The sequence below is a fragment of the Ips typographus genome, linkage group LG5 (assembly GCF_016097725.1).
Source record: "Ips typographus isolate SLU linkage group LG5, UJ_Ityp_2.0, whole genome shotgun sequence".
NCBI lineage: Eukaryota > Metazoa > Arthropoda > Insecta > Coleoptera > Curculionidae > Ips > Ips typographus.
The window spans coordinates 5,052,045-5,072,029 of record NC_138426.1 but is presented as its reverse complement, the minus strand read 5'-3'; the positions used below and the strand labels follow the sequence as shown (position 1 = coordinate 5,072,029).

General features: G+C 36.5%; 1 protein-coding gene across 4 annotated transcripts in view; it reads left to right on the top strand.

Annotated features, from left to right (window-relative positions):
* Positions 1-18,528, top strand: part of LOC145729005 (uncharacterized) — a 30,400-nt gene extending 11,872 nt beyond the window's left edge. The window contains exons 1-4 of one of the 4 annotated variants that reach the window (XM_081979605.1): positions 13,264-13,468; positions 17,823-17,882; positions 17,940-18,116; positions 18,178-18,528. In XM_081979605.1, the coding sequence (XP_081835731.1) occupies positions 17,853-17,882; positions 17,940-18,116; positions 18,178-18,441 (471 nt within the window). In that variant the 5' untranslated portion in view covers positions 13,264-13,468; positions 17,823-17,852 and the 3' untranslated portion in view covers positions 18,442-18,528. Of the gene's footprint in view, positions 1-13,263; positions 13,469-16,542; positions 17,345-17,803; positions 17,883-17,939; positions 18,117-18,177 lie in introns of those variants that run through there. The other 3 variants (XM_081979603.1, XM_081979606.1, XM_081979604.1) reach the window with 3 other exon arrangements.
* The last annotated feature ends 1,457 nt before the right edge of the window (positions 18,529-19,985 follow it).

The following is a 19,985-nucleotide window of genomic DNA, read 5'->3' as shown; positions in this document are numbered from 1 at the left end:
ATTTGCAGTCTCCTGCAAGAAGAAGTGAAAGTATAGAATTTTTAGGGCGTCATTCCAATTGTTAGCCACTGCCAATTGATCGTAGGTTGCTATGAATGATTGTGCTGAATCTGTGCAAGGGTTGAACGTCGGGGGCTGTTGAACTGTGGTAAAGCAGGCGTCTTTTCCCGAGTCTCTACTGTAGAAATTGTAGTGTTTGCCATTGTGCAGGTGTGCGCTTTTAATTCCCTGATTATCCCTTCGGGGTGATCATCTTGCTTCCAGGGGCAAGAGGGCCATGAATATACTATGGGCCTGTAAGAGGGCTGTTGGTGGCACCTGGGGTCTAAATCCCAGGGTGCTCTACTGGCTCTACTGCACTGCAGTCAGGCCCATAATTACCTACGGGGCCCACCTTACGGTGGTAGCCCTGTGTAGAGCAAAGTTCAGCAACCGCTCAACTGGACAAAGTTCAAAGAGCGGCTTGTCTGGCGGTGACAGGGGCAATGAGGACCACTCCCTCTAGGGCCCTGGAGGTGATGTTAAACCTCATGCTCCTCGAACTGTGCGTGAGAATGGAGGCCACGCGCGCAGCTTACAGGCTGCACGTGGGCGGCCAACTACAAGCCTGCTCATTTGGGCACGGCAGGATATGGGACTGGGCCACAGACCAGTGTCCGCTCCTACTGATGCCAGGCGATCATCAGATCTCCAAGCTCGTGCCCTCAAATCTCTTCAAAGTCATAGTTCCTGATAGAGAAGAGTGGGGGGCCGATTACGGACCGGAATTCCTCCGGAATAGCGACGTCTGGTACACAGATGGATCGTTGCTAGCAGGACGCGCGAGGGCCGGCGTTTTTGCCGGCTCCAGACGCTTGTCACAGAGTATCGCTCTCGGTAGTTACACTACAGTCTTTCAGGCTGAAGTTTATGCCATCCTTGTCTGCGGGCGGGTTCTCCTATCCGACCCGAAGAGGGATGACAGAACAGTTATCTGCTCCGACAATAAGGCTGCCATCAGGGCCATTGAGGCCGATGAGGTGCGGTCCAAGCTGGTAATGGAGTGTAAAAGTACCTTGGAGGCCCTCTCTCGGGGCGGCGGGGTATACCTCGCGTGGGTGCCGGGACACACGGGTGTCTCCGTCAACATGGAGGCTGACAGACTTGCCGGCCTTGGAACTAGGGAACCGCTCTCGGGACCTGAACCTAGTGTGGGGATCTCCTATAGCACGGCGGTCCGCTCAATAGAAGGCATGGCTGGTTTGCGTGCCCCAAACGAACTAAACTTCTGCTAGACCTAAACAGAGGCAAGCTACGAACGTTGACTGGTCTAATGACAGGTCACTGTCACCTGGCGCGGCATATGCACAGACTGGGAATTCACGAAGACCCGGCCTGCAGAGGCTGCTTGGAGGATGAAGAAACACCGGGGCATGTACTTAGTGACTGCCCCGCCTTTTCTCGCCTTCGTCACACCTACCTGGGACAGCCAACGCTGTGTCATAGGGAACTAAGGGAGCTGCATCCGACCAGCATCGTTAAATTCTTTGAATCAACGCCCGCTCTACCTCCGGCTAGCGGGACGCGACGGGTCCATCTGAGGCCTATGCGTATACCTGGGCTAAATAGCCCCCCGCATCACCAAACAACAACATCCCTTCGGGGTGTGTCGGTTCACGTATTGTTGCGTTGTCTTCGTTCTCCGATTCTTCGTTCTCGCTCTGTCTTTCTTCTTTTTTATCACTTTCTTCTGGTTCTTGGCTCCGTGTGTCCCCTACACTTGAGCTTCTGGTTTAAACAGACTGTCGGTCTTTGCGGATCTCAAATTGTACAATCTATTCATTCCCTTTTTTTTTGTTTGTCGTTAACTGCGTCTGCAAAACGGGGATGGGTATGACGTTGTGGTACTAGCAATGGGAGGTAAGTAGGTACGGCAAATCTTGCTGCTCGCCCACACTATTTCCTTTGCTAGGGCTGATACTCGGGTGTGTAACTTGGTTACCTAATACTCCACGTTTACGTTACACAAGAGGCGTACCCAGACTAACCATCAGTGATCTATCTGTACATGCATTTGAAGCTGTATTTATACCCACATCATGGCCTCAAATCGCCGATCTTCTGGTAACGGAACATAGTGTAATTTCTGTTACAATAAGATAAGGAAATTTAAGTGGCAAGGCAAACGACCTTCAATAAATTTATCGGCCAATCTAACAATAAAAATATAGCCTCATGGAAGATGATTAACTATGAACTTAATAGAAATGTATTGGATAACAACTTGAATGCGGTGGATTGTTAGAGTTTGAAGTTACACTTTGCCACTGTGACTGACGTTTTGTTGGATAACCTTTTTGTGCAGAACCCGGTGAATGATATGCGGGCGTCTGTTAGTCAACACTCTTTCTACTTCCCTTACATAACATATGAAATGTTATCCCATGCCATTACAAAGTTGAAAAATTTTTCGTGTTTAGATATTTTTAATTTTAATAACGCGACAGTCAAAAATACTGAATGTTTCCTATATTTAAAAAAGGTTCGAAATCTGACTTAAATATCGTAATTACCGTCCGATTTCAATTATTCTTATATTTGGCAAATAATTGAAATTAACTTAAAGGACTTAATTCTTGATTATTTGCTTGAGGTGCCGTTCTTTTGCACAGAGCAGTTCGGGTTTCTGCCTGGGAGGTCAACTGTGCACGCGTTGCGCTTCTGTATATCTGTTTAAGGGGCGCGAAAGAGGCGATCAAGTGTGGTTATCCCTTTAAGACGTTTCAAAACCATTTGATTGCGTTGACCACACTCTGCTGTGGGAGAAACTGGCAAAGATTGGTTTTGGCTCTGCTTGTCTGAGGTTTTTCGAGTCTTATCTGGTGAACCGCACTCAGTGTCGGGGCTACACTCACGGAGCTATTGTTTCGTTCTGGGGAGGTGCAAACGAGAGTCGAGTCTTGGTTTTCTAATAATAAATCAGACTTAAATCACATTAATACTCAAGAGTTGATTCTTCCTACTTCGGACAACGTGTCTAAGGGTAATACTGTCACAGGGGTAGCTGAGTAACACACAATCTTCTCCACAAAATATGTATTTGTCTTTGAACCTTCAAAAAACGCCCAACATGTTTCAAGTGCAGCAGCTACTCATCATCAGCTTACTAAACAGCATATTAGCTGGCTGTCATTTTAAACAAGGGGACAGCAAACCTAGGGTAGTGTTTTGAAAAAATAATTTTTCAGGATAAAACATTTCAAAAAACCCATTTAATAGTTATTTATGTATTAAGCGCAAAAAGTATGACTTTTATGCTCTGAGAATGACGTTTGAACCACTTCGAGCAGGGAAAGTAAAAGACTGACACTTTTGGGCCTTTCACCAAATTGCTTTTACAATTTGGCAAACAACAATTGGACGGCATATTGTAGAGGCAATAGAATTTAAGTTAAAAAATCAACAACAAATTATAGAACAATGAAGGAACAATAACAATAGTGATAACACAATAAAATGAACACAAACTACACTTTCACTAGAACAATAAACATACAGTGTGACCCATTTAGAATGGAAACACCCCTATAAAATTTTAGGATATTAACCGATTTTAATGATTTTTTTTTTGAAATAATTAGGAATGAAATGTCTATTACGGGAGAAAATTTTAAATATTTATTTCAGTTTTCAGGTCATATTACGATACTTTTTCTTGATAGGAAATGGAGAATTTTTATTAGCGATTTTTTTATTGAAAAAATTACTACGCAACTGGATCTATAGTGCTTTCAAATAGCTGTGACCAAAATTTCATAAAAATCCATTCATTAATAACAAAGTTATGACAAATTAAAATTCAAAAATCCTCTAAGCTAACGGTCACAAAAGAACACCCTGCATCAACTGTTGCCATAGAAATGGTGTTATTATTTACTTGTTTATTATTAATCATTAATTATTAATTGATTAATTCAATTAAAAAAAAAATAAAATAAAAAAATAATAAAAAAAAATTTTAAAAAAAATAAAATAAAATAAATAATTTTGGTCACAGCTATTTGAAAGCACTATAGATCCAGTGGCGTAGTAATTTTTTCAATAAAAAAATCGCTAATAAAAATTCTCCATTTTCTATCAAGAAAAAGTATCGTAATATGACCTGAAAATTGAAATAAATATTTAAAATTTTCTCCCGTAATAGACATTTCATTGCTAATTATTTCAAAAAAAAAATCATTGAAATCGGTTAATAACCTAAAATTTTATAGGGGTGTTTCCATTCTAAATGGGTCACACTGTATAAACAACAATATACAGGGTGTCCGGAAAATACGTGTACAACGTTTGACGACAGACTCCTGACGTCAAAATATGTCGATCTAAGCCGACTTAGTTATATCCAAAATTGTCTCGTTTAGCCGGTAGAGGGCGTCAAAAATTTGTAAAAATATTGGGTACAATTTCATTTCTTAAAGAGTATTGATAAGTGTATTCAGCAAGATGGCGGTCATTTTACACATTTGCTTAAGTAATGTGTTTGGTTTACTTAGTTTCTTACAATAGATAATTTCAACTTTATTATACCTACTTTGATGTATGCAGGTAATTGTAAATTTTTTTTTTCTGGCGAAACAGCTCATCCACCGGGAAATATTAAAGAGGTAAAATAGCATCAAAATACTTCCGGTCACTCGACAAAAATATCTGGGTTGTCATAACGCCGTTCATATAAAAAATGAGGAGAAATGTTGACGTATTATATCACTTTTATAACACTTCCACTTATTTACAGCCGGTGACTATACTACTAGAAAACGTCATTTTATAGTATTAGTCTACATACTAAAATTCATTAAAATCCATTAGCAGGTTTTCACGTAATTTAGTAAAAAACCAATATTTTTACAAATTTTTGACGCCCTCTACCGGCTAAACGAGACAATTTTGGATATAACTAAGTCGGCTTAGATCGACATATTTTGACGTCAGGAGTCTGTCGTCAAACGTTGTACACGTATTTTCCGGACACCCTGTATAATAGCAAACAAAAATTGGCAAGTAATCCCAAGTCTTGACTTTAAACCTTAAAAATTTATTTAATCATCGAAAAACTCAATTTCCACAATACAAACAAATGCAAACTGTTAACGACTATTTCGGCCATATTGGAATTTTTGGCATGCCCCTTCTTGGCTTTCTTGTACAGAGGGCGATGATTGTGGCCGTTGTTCCGGACAGCAAGCGAAAAAAAACTTTTTTTTTTTTTTTTTGATCTTCACCTCAGTTTGAGGGTTTAATAAATATATTGTGGAGAAGGTTGCGTGTTTTTTCACCACTTTTACGATTTCACCTCCACTGCAAGTAACATGGATTACTACTTCACTCTATACCAGGTGTCCAAGAGCACCCTGGACATAGGAGATTAACATGGGAAAATGGTTTTGATTTTTTTGCGCCTGTACGGTTCATTTAATGGAAAAACGCTTTAAATAAAAGTTGTAGAGCACATTTTTGGCTATCTACTTGTAATTTTTTCAATACCGTAGATTTGACCATTGAGACGAAAAACGGATCTAAAATTCGGAAATTTTAAATCTCCCGCCAAGCGGTCGTTAAGGAAAGTTTATATCCGGTCGTGCTACCAACCTTTCAAAATCATAACAAATCGTTGTCAGTCATTTCATTCTGTAATCAAAACATTCAAAACAAGTTTATTTAGTAATAATTTTGAGTTACTACCCACATACTGCGAAGAAAATACAAATAAATCATGATAAAAACACTTTATCAGGAGCCACAGTCCAAAAATCTGGTAAGTTGCGTTCATAACCTCATTCAATGTCTCTACTAAACTTATTTACTTTGTAGCAAAATTCTTTAAGAAAACACTGGTTTTGCTTGCAAATATTTAATGAGGATGACCGAATCACCTATCTCAAGCCTCTTCATAACACTACCAACCGATTTAAAGTGATAAAAACAATGGACTAGGAAGGCCTGCAGATGTTTGAAGATAAGTTGCTTTACTATACAGGGACCACGAAAGAGGGTAAATACTTCCCTCAAAAGTGGTGCAATTTAGTGACCTATGTGACTGATAGTTTTATTGTATCCTTCTGTTTTGTAGTGTTATCAACACACCATAGTGTTTAAGTGGTTTTACATTGTATGATGTTAATAAAAAGGCATTTTTTTATAACTGATTGTCAATGTTTTTTCCCATCTCTACAGGGTAAGGTAAGTACTGATATTTAATTAGCTCCATTAGTTAACTTGAACATCATGCACCTACAAGGATACTTGTAAAATGTCTACTAACCAAACATAGTTTATTTGCAAGTAATGTGTAACTCGAGTTCACATTTGATTAGTAAAGGTATGTCCTGTGACATGGTGTATTGAATTAGAAGCAAATTGTTTCTCTTTAGAGACTTTCAATCACTACATTTTACCTACCTTTGCTAATTTGGAACTCCACTATTATCCAAACAAACATTAGGTTAGTAAGACAAAGTTGTTTTTAGCATAGCTTGTATGGTGACAGGTTCACCCACTCACACTCAATCTGTGGAACAATCACTGTTTATGTGGTTAGACCAGTTTTCTTTGCCACCTATTGTACCTAAGCTTTTCACTTGAAGAAAATGTATCTGTACCTTGAACTGTGAATATATAATTCATACAAACGTTCAATGTACAAAGTTTTATTTGGAACAATTGAGTGTGTGGAAAAAAGAACACAATTATAATGTTAATACCTAAACCTAGAATAGAACAGCTCATGTAGATAGCTCAATTGAAAAGTTGGTTTTTCAACAATACCTACCCATATACAAAAAATTTTGTCACCTGACTGATAATTTGACTGTGTAAGTCCATATTCTGTTCCTAGAAGGGGTTTCTCAGAGGTTTTATAGCCAGTTTAAGATTATTCACATTTCACATCAAATTTTGAGATTTAAGTCAGATATCAACACTGAATCATTTTAAGTTTTAGTTGCAACACTGGTGAAGACCCTCGCTGATGACAGTCCATGAAGTTAAGCACATTGAAACTAAATCACACCACTTTTGAAGGAAGTATTTGGCCCCTTTGTGGTTGTCCCTGTACAGTAGGAAACTTATCTTCAAAGATCTTCATTGTCCACTGTTTTCATCACTTTAAATCGTTTGGTAGTGTTATGAAGAGGCTTGAGATAGCTGATTCGGTCATCCTCATTAAATATTTGCAAGCAAAACCAGTGTTTTCTTTAAGAATTTTGCTACAAAGTAAATAAGTTTAGTAGAGACATTAAATGAGGTTATGAATACAACTTACCAGATTTTTGGGCTGTGGCTACTAATAAAGTGTTTTTATCACGATTTATTTGTATTTTCTTCGCAGTATGTGGGTAGTAACTCAAACTTATTACTAAATAAACTTGTTTTGAATATTTTGATTACAGAATGACTGACAATGATTTGTTATGATTTTGAAAGGTTGGTAGCACGACCGGATATAAACTTTCCTTAACGACCGCTTGGCGGGAGATTTAAAATTTCCGAATTTTAGATCCGTTTTTCGTCTTAATGGTCAAATCTACGGTAATGAAAAAATTACAAGTAGATAGCCGAAAATGTGCTCTACAACTTTTATCTAAAGCGTTTTTCCATTAAATGAACCGTACAGGCGCAAAAAAATCAAAACCGTTTTCCCATGTTAATCTCCTATGTCCAGGGTGCTCTTGGACACCTGGTATATTTTTTCATAACACTACCCCAGGTTTGCTGTCCCCCTGTTTAAAATGACAGCCAGCTAATATGCTGTTTAGTACACCCCTGATGATAAGTAGCTGTTGCTCTCGAAACATGTTGGGCGTTTTTTGAAGGTTTAAAGATCAATAAATTTTGTGTGGAGAAGATTGTGTGTTACTCAGCTACCCCTATCTACTACAACTCCACTGGGTGACTATGGACTACTAGTTTACTCTCCTAATACCGTCACATTGTTGGGAGTGACTATTGATGATCGTCTGAGTTGGATTGCGCATATTGACTGCCTTTCCAATAAACTTGCCACCGTCATATTTATGTTGCGACATCTGAGAGAGACATTAGAACTAGAAGTCCTAAGAACTGCATATTTTGCATGGTTCCACTCAAAAATTATATAAGTATAACACTTTGGGGTGGCTCGATCATTTTATTCGAATCTTCCGGCTCCAAAAGAAAAGCGATCCGAACCATGTTCCGTACTCCTACTACCAGGAACCGTACCAATAACAGATGTCACAATGAGTGGTAATTTCCTTTTTTTCCTGTATTTTTTTTTCGGTCGTTGCTATTGACACTGGCCATAATAGTATATTGTACAGGGTGGCCTAATTTGCTTCTTTTTATATGGAAACTGCCAGAACCGTTAAGAAACTTAAAAATCAAAAAGGCGGTTATGGTCTTTTGTTCTCTTGTAATTGTCAAATTTTGAATTTTTGACATTTTGAACAAGCCCCTGTAACTTCGTTATTATGAGAGTTTGGTGAAAATAGCTTTTACATTATTGAGGCACTTTTTTACGTAGATTACGATTATGGTAATATTAATTTTATAGATTCACTATTTTTTGAGTTCTGAACTAAAATTTTACTTTTTTAAATTCGAGTCATATTTTATTTTTACCTCATCAGAAAGATTATTTTTTTCCCTTTAAAATGATTTATAACAAGTATGGTTTGGGATAAATTTTGGGCAGTAATTTTTATAAAAACTTTTTTTTCGGTGAATATATCACAACAATGAAGTTATATAAAGTTGTTCCAATCCTCAAAGTTGCCCATATTTTTTTTACTCAGGAAAGGGAAGAGAAAAAATAAGTCGTTGTCACAAAATGTTTAATCCGGTTACCGGTTTCGGCTCTTAAGCCATCATCAGACCTATGATACAGAATGTTGTTAACGTCACACGTCTATACTAACGCAAAAATATTACCTTAAAAAATAGGTAGTCAGGTCACACAATCAACACTTGCTTTCACATTCAAACCATAATTAAAATTCAAATCAAATCTGTAAAACTATACTTATGTCAGTAAATAAAACCAAAAATATATTTTTTCTAATTTTGGCATATAAAGTGACACGTTTCAAAACTGATTAGAGTGACAAAACGTTTTACTTTATGTAACTAGTTACATAAAGTATCACTTTATGTAACTAGTTATGAAAAGTTCATTTCATCACTCCCTGTTTTTATGCATTTCCGTAGAAACATATGGGCGACATCCATCATAACATGTCGTTGTCACTGTTTATACAAGGTGCTATGAAAGTGAATATTTGTGTTAAATCACTTTAAAAGATGGTTTTTACCGCTTTTTGGTCAAAATTAGAAAAAATTATGTATGCAACACGTTTCGAAAATGTCTTATTGTGTAACTCATTCAAATTGTAGGACCTCGCTGCGCTCGCCCTACAAACATTCATTCGTTACACAAAAATCAATCTTTTCGTAACTGGTTACATAAATAGCTATTTTTAAACCATCGATTTTGCTTTAAAACGACGGAACTCTTGGATGTAGAGTGTCAGGCGATCTAAAGTTCACATTCATCGATTTTATAGTTAAAAAATTTGCTTATTATTATTGGACCGTGTTTGTAAATTTACAGGCATTTCTGCAAATCAATATATTTATTTTCAACCATGTATGTAATAACGTTATTTCTTATGTGTAAACCAGGTGGAAAGGTGAGAGTTACGTGCTGTTACTTTCCACCGGGGTGAAAAGTGAGTACTTACCACCCGGTTGAATGTCAATATGCTTTTGGTCATATCTGGACTTACTTTTTACAGTTCTTCCGCGATCTCTGCAACAGCTCGCTGCTCAGATCGTGGCAAGTAACATCTGCGTCTTCAGAAATCTCCATGTTAAAAGCACTTTAAGAAACGTTTTAGCTCAAAATATTAAAAACACAATAGCACAATAATGTCACAAGTAAATTTTCGTTAATTACTTAGTCAGCAGAAAGTCAACCATTGACCGAAAGAAGTCGATGACCACTCAAATTGAAAAGTAAGCAATTGAACTTTTTAGAACGAAAGCTAGCTAAGGTGTTGCAATAGCCAGTCAGCAATAAGTCGCCATCAATTGTTCGGACAATGATCCAAGTGCTTAGACAAGCAATCAAGAAATTGAATTGACTAAGGATTCGCAATGCGTTAGAATAAATAGCAGAGAAATGTTGGAAAAGGGGAGTCAGAAATTGTCCGCGAAACTAAATGATAAATTAAAAAAATAAATTAATTCAGATTTGATAGTTGTGTGCAACATCTGGTGACATCTGTACTCAACTCTATGAGTTAGAAAGTACAGATGGCGTTCCAAAATACAAACAATTGATGATCTCAATTCTCTGATGAGCCGTAATACGGCGAAACCGGTCAGAGGATTGGGATTGATAAACAAAAAACAAAACCTCACCATTTTTAATTCAGTTTTGTTTATCCAAACTTTAACACCCCTGTACCTTCATAGCAAAACATCTTTGGACCATGGTTTATATAGCAAACTAGGGTTATTTTTTGAAGATTAAACAAACTCTAAAATATGACGCATTTATGAAACACTCTGTATACCAAACCTGACAAGAATTAACTAAATAAACAAACATTTTTTTAAAATTCGAGATGATTTGGGTATATCCTCTCCAGATGATAAAAACTGAGTGGCGTATAGATTCGTTTGATCCACCATCAATTTTAGTAAGTTGGAATCAAGAAACAGTAAATAAAAGTCTATAGGTTCTAACCCGACTAACGCTGCTGCAATCTCCGGATTAACCCCAAACGGTATATCAAAATCAAATTTCAAATGGTGTCCTTGTGGGTCTTGCCAGTTGACGTTGTAAGCAGTGGAAATCTCTTCTTCATTATCGCTGTCGTTATCTTTATCAGATGAATCGTTGGTAAGGAGATTATTGGTAGTTTCTGGTTCACCCTTATTTACAATCGATTCTTGGTTAGCATTCTCAATAAATGGATTATTTTGTGCCTTTTCGGAGGAGGAATATTCGTCGTCAGTGGCGCTGCCAACATATGTCGGATCCAACAAAGAATCGGACGAATATGGCTCAGAATCGGACACTGAAGTAGATATAAAATAGTATCAGAAATATGAAATAAAACAGCGATGCTACAGCATACCATACATAAAAAGAAAACAGAATGAAGAAAACGTAAAAAAGAAACACATAATTACTTACCGTCGATATTTTGCGCCATAGCTACAATTCGTTTTGAACGCGACGACATGATTTTGCATGCACCCTTACACAAAAAGTGATCAATTAGAGACACACATGCGCACTGCATTCCACAGCCAGCCGTTCCTGTATACAGGGTGGACCATAAGTAATGGGACATAGAGCTACAGCATATTTCTGACATCAAAATAATACGATTTAGCTGAATTGTCCTATACCGAAAGTTAATATTAAGAAAGATACAGGGTGTGAAAGTTGAAATTTTATTTTAGCTTTTTTCTCATATCTTCACGGTCTTTTGATATAAATTACTGCAAGTTGGTATAAAGGGGTTTTGGCAGGCGTAAAATACGATGCTTTCATTTGTTTTGTAGTAGCTGATAGGGGGCGCTAGCGGTAACCATCTCCGTCCCTTCAAGAGGCTCAAACTTTTTTTTACGGAACTGAAATGGCCATATGACTTCAAAATATGATTCTAAGATGTTTTCTACGTAAAAAAGGTATACTTGTTGTAAGTCTTAAAAGTCGACCGTTTTCGAGTTATTTAATCTTTTATTATTGCATTTACATGTACAGCAGATTTTAATTACTATTTTTTTTTAAATTCTAAGTAGGATTTGATACAAAAACAAAAAGGGCGTTCATAACAACTAGCTTTATTTTAAAGTTTACAAACATTTTTTAAACGGTCAAATTTACATACAGAAACTGTTATGTGTGTAACTTAAGGGTATACAGCACATATCGTATTAACATACGACAATGCATGCAATAATAAAACATTAAATAACTCGAAAACAGTCAACTTTTAAGACTTACAACAAGTATACCTTTTTTACATAGAAAACATCTTAGAATCATGTTTTGAGAGCATATGGGCGTTTCAGTTCCGTAAAAAAAAGTTAGAGTCTCTTGAAGGAACGGATATGGTTGCAGCTAGCGCCCCCTATCAGCTACTACAAAACAAATGAAAGCATCATATTTAACGCCTGCCAAAACCCCTTTATACCAACTTTCAGTAATTTATATCAAACGACCGTGAAGATATGATAAAAAAACAAAAATAAAATTTCAACTTTCACACCCTGTATCTTTCTTAATATTAATTTTCGGTATAGAACAATTTCGCTAAATCGTATTATTTTGATGTCAGGAATATGCTGTAGCTCTATGTCCCATTACTTATGGTCCACCCTGTATATAGCGCCGATACAATTTCCTGTTTCGACTTGTCTGGACCGCAAATACGGACCGCTATGGCCCGGCACAAGAAATTTATATTACTGGGCCATTGCGGTCCCTAAGGACCGCAGATATTTTTTTGCAATAATTATACCAAATCAAAAGGTTAAAAAGAAAACATTGCAAATATGTATTAATATGGTCAGTAGAAATAAAATTCCACCAAAAAAACATCTTGGCCCAGAGCGACGTTTTACAAGAAACCACTGTGGCGCTTAACGTGTTAAACAAACTCTAAAATATGACGCATTTATGAAACACCCTGTATACCAAACCTGACAAGAATTAACTAAATAAACAACTATTTTTTTTAAAACTATTAACCGTACAAACCTTGAACTTTTGCACTAAAGGAAAAACTCAAAACTAAGAGAAGATGCAAAACCCCGCGCAGTTTTCAAGAAACTGGGGATTCAAAAGGGGGGTTAAACTGAGTTATGGAATTTGAAAAAAAGAATTTCGCTCTTTTTTATTGTAGTTTTTTAAAAGCTATTTCAGAATTTTTTTGAAATTTTCTTCAGGAGAAATTATTTACACATTTATTTAATTAATACACTAGTTATAAAGTGCATTGTGAGAATAACACCGCCAAATAGTTTATGGCAAACTACGAGTAGAACAAAAATCCGATTTTAAAGAAAATAAAACTCTCAAAAGTTTGAAAGGTTTATGAAATTCTAATCGATATCAATATCGCCCATATCAGTATATATTAATGCATTTTCAAATAGAAAAAAACTTATCGGTTTCTGACTGTTATGGAATTTCTGTAATTAAGATCAGTTATTACAGCATTACAAAACTTTACTAAAGATGTGCATATATTTGTCAGGTGTTGCTCAAAAAGTGCCAGTTTTACCAATGAAGAAACAATCTGTTGCATATGACAAAATGTTGCTGTTTTTTGTGTATATAACTGTATATAACTTGATGTGTATATTAAAAAGTTATGTTACGAGTGGTGCACTTAAAACTTGATATTATGGGTAGATTGAATATTTGCAAAAGGTGAGTGATACAAAAATTTGTTATTTAATAAAAAACATATTTAGAAATGGTCAAGTCTTGATAAGATTATATCAATACTAATTTATCAATACAGTAATAGAATTATTACTGTTTTATAATGACTTTCACACTTTAGTCAGGCGAACCAGGTCAAGTTATTTGAAATTTTGTCATTTTTTCAGTGATGACTTGAGCAATTATTTAGATTATGTACTGTTTCTAAATGGTTACAGTGACATTTTAAAAATTACTGATAATGTTGAAAAACACTGTAGTTTGTAATTGGTCTAAAAAGCTGTGTTTTCTTGACACACGTCAAGATCACAAACGTCAACGTCAAAGGCGCCACCGCAGTTATAAGCTATTGGCGTTTCAAGTTAAGATCGCAGCGCCAGTTGAACTAAAATCGGGTAACCCATTCCTAACCTAACATTGTGAATAATATGACACTGTCACTTCATATTTATGAAACCAGTGCTAAATTCCGAACCAAAATCAACGTAAACAAACGGAGAAATGACAGCTGGAATGCCCGAAATTGTTTTCAAAACTGATCACCAGAGGGAGTATCTCTTATCTTGGAACGCCAATAGCAATGAAAGCAAGAAAAAACAAAAGGAGTCAAAACATATGACAAAAGTGGTTTTGGCATATTGCGGCCATAAATTTCTTGTCGTTACTATACAGATACTTGTTCTATTTACTCAATAGGTTTTGGTTTGGTGGGTTTCAAATATCAAATAAAAATTTCAAAAGAGCGACTACAATTATTTTATATTCGAGTTGGTCAGGTGACCTCTTATCAAGTAACTAAAATATGTTCCATGTGATCATCTTTTACTACTCTCACTCTCTGTCATTTTAACTCATGCAAAAACTTAGTTGAGTTTTGTTGTTTAAAACTGACGTTGACTTTTCACGTTCAGTTTTAGAAATACCTACTCTTCACCGGTAAGACAATTTTTTTGTGTTGTGTATTTATCCATAATATCTTAGAAACAAAATGATTACTATGTCCATAATAAGGTACGCCTTCACTAATCGGTATCGGAACGGACGGTACGCATCGTAGGGATCGGATTTTTTTGTGTGCCGCGTTTACTACCACGGATTATCGAAATCGGTAATTTGCATCAGCATTTTCTATCTGCCATTTTTATTTTGTGGTGTTGAACACAAGCGATCTAGTCCATGAATAAAGATTGATTAATTTTCATTCCAATTTCATCCCAAATATTATCCCTGCGAAGAATATTGGAATATTCTGAATGCCCAACATTATACAGTTCCTCATATTCTTGAACAATAATGATAAGCTTTCATATATCCATAGAGATCGTAAGTTCTTCTTTACTACATCCATAAAGCCAAACGTGGCCGAACGTTAAAAAACGAATTAAAAGAAAGTACAGTTTGGTCAGTTTCCATGCGTCTACTTATCGGTATTCGCACTATCAGCAATAATCAGCATCAGCAGTGTCGGTACGGACGGATTTTGATTTCGTCTTTGGAATCCCGATCGGAAATGCCGAAGTGCGGTGGGTCAGATGACGATAGGTGAACGCAGTCGTATTGGATTCTATGTAGTTGATTGGAAATACGATTCGTGCGATGCGTACCGTCGGTGCCGATACCGATTAGTGGACGCGTACCTTTAACCGGAGCAATATTAGGCTGGCGCCGAAGACGATAGTTCTCATTATGTTAAGGTTATGTTAAGGCCGATCGTCCCGACCGACGTATTGGGGGCACTCTACGCTAAATTTTAATTTGACTGTGATATTTTACAAATTACCTACAACAGCTATAACAGAACCTAGCCTAGATAGAGTCTAGTCTGTCCTTAAATACGTCGGTGCAATCCGTTATAACGTCTTGTTATACTGCCTGCACATTTAATTGTTAAAATGTTGCACATCGTTGTGTATTTAATCATCAGTGTTTTGTCTAAGAACTAATGGTACATATGACAATTTTCTTGAATATTTTGATTTTTGGAACACTTCACAGTGATTTATAAATTTAGACACATCAGTTTACATGGAAAGCCAATAATAGTTGCAGTTATAGAAACGACAACTAGTGATTAAGCACAACCAGGTGTCCGTATTCAAATTAGTATCGTTTACCATTTTATGCGCCTTTTAAAGAAAAACTGTTAATAACACCGCCTTGAAATAGTTATTTTCCTAACAAGTGCAGAAAGTGATACTTTCCCGCACGCTACGGTAATAGTATATTGCGTAACTAGTGCTGTAAGAAGCATTTTACGCACGATATGGAAAAAGTTAATTCCATGAAGTGTGTAATTCCATGAGTGCGTAAAATGCCTTAGAGCACATTTGACGTACTATACTTTACCTACGACCAAATGGAAAGTCCTGCTTTCGCAATTCATATAATTCAGAGTAACTTTTCATTAAAAAAGTATATTTTCAACGTATTGACATAATATTTGTACTAATCATACGTATTATGCCACTAAAGAAAAAAATAATAACATAATTAAAAAAAATTACAAATCATGTTACTTAAATAATTATTAGTGTTGTTCTTAAAATAATTATTTATGGTGGCATTACAGTTATTAAGAAGAAAGAGAAAACTTCCAGTAATATTACTTGATGTGTTTGCTATTGCAGATAATATTCTAGACGAAGCGGTAGTTACTTAAAACTGTATGAACAATGCATTACGCGATGATATCCATCTAATATATTCAATTTGTACAAAATCAATTTTTCCCAGCATTAGAGCGATAGTTTGTGGCCCATCTTAAAACTGTGCGCTTTTTTACAGCTGCGCGCTTTTTTTTACAACTATGTGTAAAGAGGTTCATTACGTAACGGAAACCTATGCGTAAATAGCTATTTACACTGAGGTCGTAGGTAAAGTATTTTTACCGAACGATTTTGGTTTATTGGTATATTATTATAGTTTAAATATGCGCTATATTTAGTTACTTTTTCACATGTTCAGTTTAAGTGACTTTTTAAGAACCACTTGTTACCGTATTACCACTTAAATAACTGTTTTGCCTGAGTAGGTGATTGTAGAAAAAATATTTTGACACCGTCTACAAACTAAACTGACAACCCACCTGTAAGAAATTAACGTGACTGGTTTCCTATTAATTGTAACCGCTTCGTCTACATATAGCATGACATAAACACTATTAAATGCTAATGTTTGCATTGTAGTTTTCTACAGGATCGTAGGAAAAATATTGTACCTAATACGTGCGGAAAGTGTCTTTTACGCACTCGATAGCAGACCGAGTAGGAAAATCACTATTTCAACAATTCTCTGTTAAAGGGGTAGTACTGTCTTAAAAATATCTATTCTTTTTAAGATTGATTTATTTATTTATTTTTTTGCGCAAATTAAAATTTATAAGGGATGCCAGGGATATTCAGGTAGAGGTAGAGATGTCACTTTTTTAAAATAATTAGAATTTTCAGACATATATCTAATTTTCTTGCGAAGCTAAAGCTGCAAACTGATGGAAGAATAGCTTGTAGAAAGCTTCAAACAGTTAATACACCTTGCGTAAAAGGCTGGCCGGAAATACGATAGTTTTCGCCCCGTCGTTTGATGTTCGTGAACTAAAGCTAAGGAAGATGTAATCTGCATTGGGCAGTTCCAGTCAGATACCAATTGGAAGCATTTGTTGCTTCTTAAGCAAACTAGTTGGGAACGCTGCAAAGCTGTCTAAGAGATTTCATCTTCGAAGAGCTAGAGACTGAGCTGATTGCTGCTGTTCAAAAGCGATACTGATACCCCGACGATGTTGTAAGTAGGAGTCATAATGCAACACACCACGTGATCTGTAGACGTTTTGTTTCTTGGACTAATTCCGTAACCGTGTCAGAGACAGTAAGTAATTAGGCTAATGTAGACAGTAGTTCATATATCTGCAATCGTTTCTGGTATCCGATCTATTCATTTAGTAGTAGTGGTAGTCATGTAGTGTCATGCATGTAAATATTGAGCGCCAAACAATTACCCTGTTAGTGTCTGAACAGAAGAGTTACTGTAGTAAAGTAGTTAGGTTAGTTTTGTTTTAGGTTTAGTTATTTCTCCATTTATAAAATAACTTGGCATCCCTGCGACCTTTTTTTTGTAGTTTTTATTTGAAAGAATGGATATTAATCAATATAATCACTCTCGAGAGAGTTTCGATGACATAATATTGCAATTAGACAAATCACTAGAATTGTGTCGTCCAACGGTTCAAGAAAGGAAATCCTAGGAACGACCCAGTCCCGAGAGTGATGGTCTTAACAGTACTTCATACCTAATAGATTTTGATCAGTTATATTTTATTTATTTCAGAAAACCAAATTATTTTCAGAACACCGAAAACCAAGTGAGATTGACTAAAATGGCGGGTTCCATTGAAATTTGGAAAAAGGTAATACACAAAAATTAACCGAATTTAAATTTAATAGATATTTTGTATTTAATACAGATAGAATCTGTGTTGAATCTATTTGCCCTTGGATATATGATAATGGGTTTAATGGGTTTAGCACTAACGGTCTTCGATATTTGCGCCGTTCTCAAAGAAGATAAAGATGCACGTTCCTTATACGCAGCCCTTACTTGGATTCTTATCATTTTAATGATAGTGGTCCATTTGGTTCTGGTTAGTGTTAATTATGAAAAATTAATGTTGCATGTAAGTCAAGCAAATACTACTGTTTCAGGTGACTCAAAAGAACTACTTGTACGTCATTCCAAGAAATGTACTAAACTGTGTCACGATGTTAATAGTTATAGTCAAAAGCGTATATGCAATAATAGTATTGGATTCGGAGATATTTGACTGGACAACGATTATTGTGGCTTCTATGGGTTTGTTCATTTTCGGAAAATTAAATTTCTGGGAAAATAACAAAAATGAAAGCAACGACAGAGATCTTGATCCAATGAAATATTCTGAAAAACTTGAATGCTCGTACTTTATTTAATTAAGGATTACAATTAAATAATTAAACACACAAAACTATGTGCAGTAATTTTGTATCGAGTGTATCAATTAAACATAGTCACTATGCTTCAACGGGTTGTCAATCAAAAAAACTCCTTTTTTGTCATTTGTAATTAGAAGTACTCATAATAGTTATTTATGTATTAAGCGCGCAAACCATGACTTTTATGCTCTGAGAATGAATCATTCGAAAGTCAAAGTTGTAACGAAGTTACTAATTTTTTGTTAATATGTAGTATTAGATTTAAGAAAACAATGCGCAGCCTCACACGCTTAAGTTACAATGCGTCTTCGCGACAGAATGGTGAACGCACCGCCGCGATTGATAAAGGTTCAGCGCGCAGCCGCGGTAGCGTAAACGAAGCAACATCGCGCCGTCGCGACTCGCGAGCTGGTAACCAGGTAATGCGCCGCGCGCTGCACAGGGAGTCACTTCGTCAGTGAGTTAGTCGGTCCATCCCGGACCATCGACTAGTGACTACCGACCGACGCTTCAACCAGCTGAACGGTAAATTTTATTGTTCCTGGGGGCAAGCTTTGAAGGGGAAGGTATTTCGGAATCGTTTCCTTCGGACCGCCAGTACAGGATGTTATAACACTGCTGGTTAACTTCGAGGGCCACGACTCCGAAAACCACTCGGTGATTTGAGTTGTTTCCTCTGGACTGCCAGTACCGGATAGGGATGCACGATTCATTAAAAAGTATCGATATGCAGTATCGATTCGAATCGAAGAGAAGAGTATCGATATATTAAAAATCAGTATAAGAAAAGATCGATTTCCAAAATATCGATACTTTTCGATTCGTGATATCTCGTCTTTTCCATTTACCGCGGTTTGCACCGTCGTACTTGAAGCCTTTAAAGTTAAAATCTGAAAAGCTGTACTTCCCTAAGTTCCAGTTGTCTGTTATCGATATTCGATATTTTAAAAGGAAAATGACTGACGTTTGACATGCTATGCGACATGACGTAAAAAACACTTTCTATAAAACGTCATTGCAACTTAACCTCAAAATCAAATATTTTCTTCTTTTACAGTTTTACAGCTTTTGGCTGTCAATTCTAAATTCTATTCAGTCGTCGAACCGAGACAGGCACCTGAATATAGTGAAAACTGAAAATACTATGAAAAAAGCGAGAAACCAAATTGTCACGTCCGCATTGATCTGTAAAAGTGGCGAAGTCTGAAATTAATAAATATTGCCGGATCGTATGGTATCGATACGCGACAACTTGTGTCGATACATGAAGTATATCGCTTTCAAAATATCGAGTATCGGAAACCAAAGTATCGATACCTTGGAACATCGGATCGTATCGTGCATCCCTAGTACCGGATGTTATAACACTGCTGGTCAACTCCGGAGGCTACAATCTCACTATCACCTAGGTATTTCTGAACCGTTTCCTTCGGACCGCCGGTACTGGATGTTATAACACTGCCGGTTAACTTCGAAGGCCACGGCTCCGAAATCCTGTAACCAAACCTGAATTCACCCAGGTCTTTCCGAACTGATTTCTT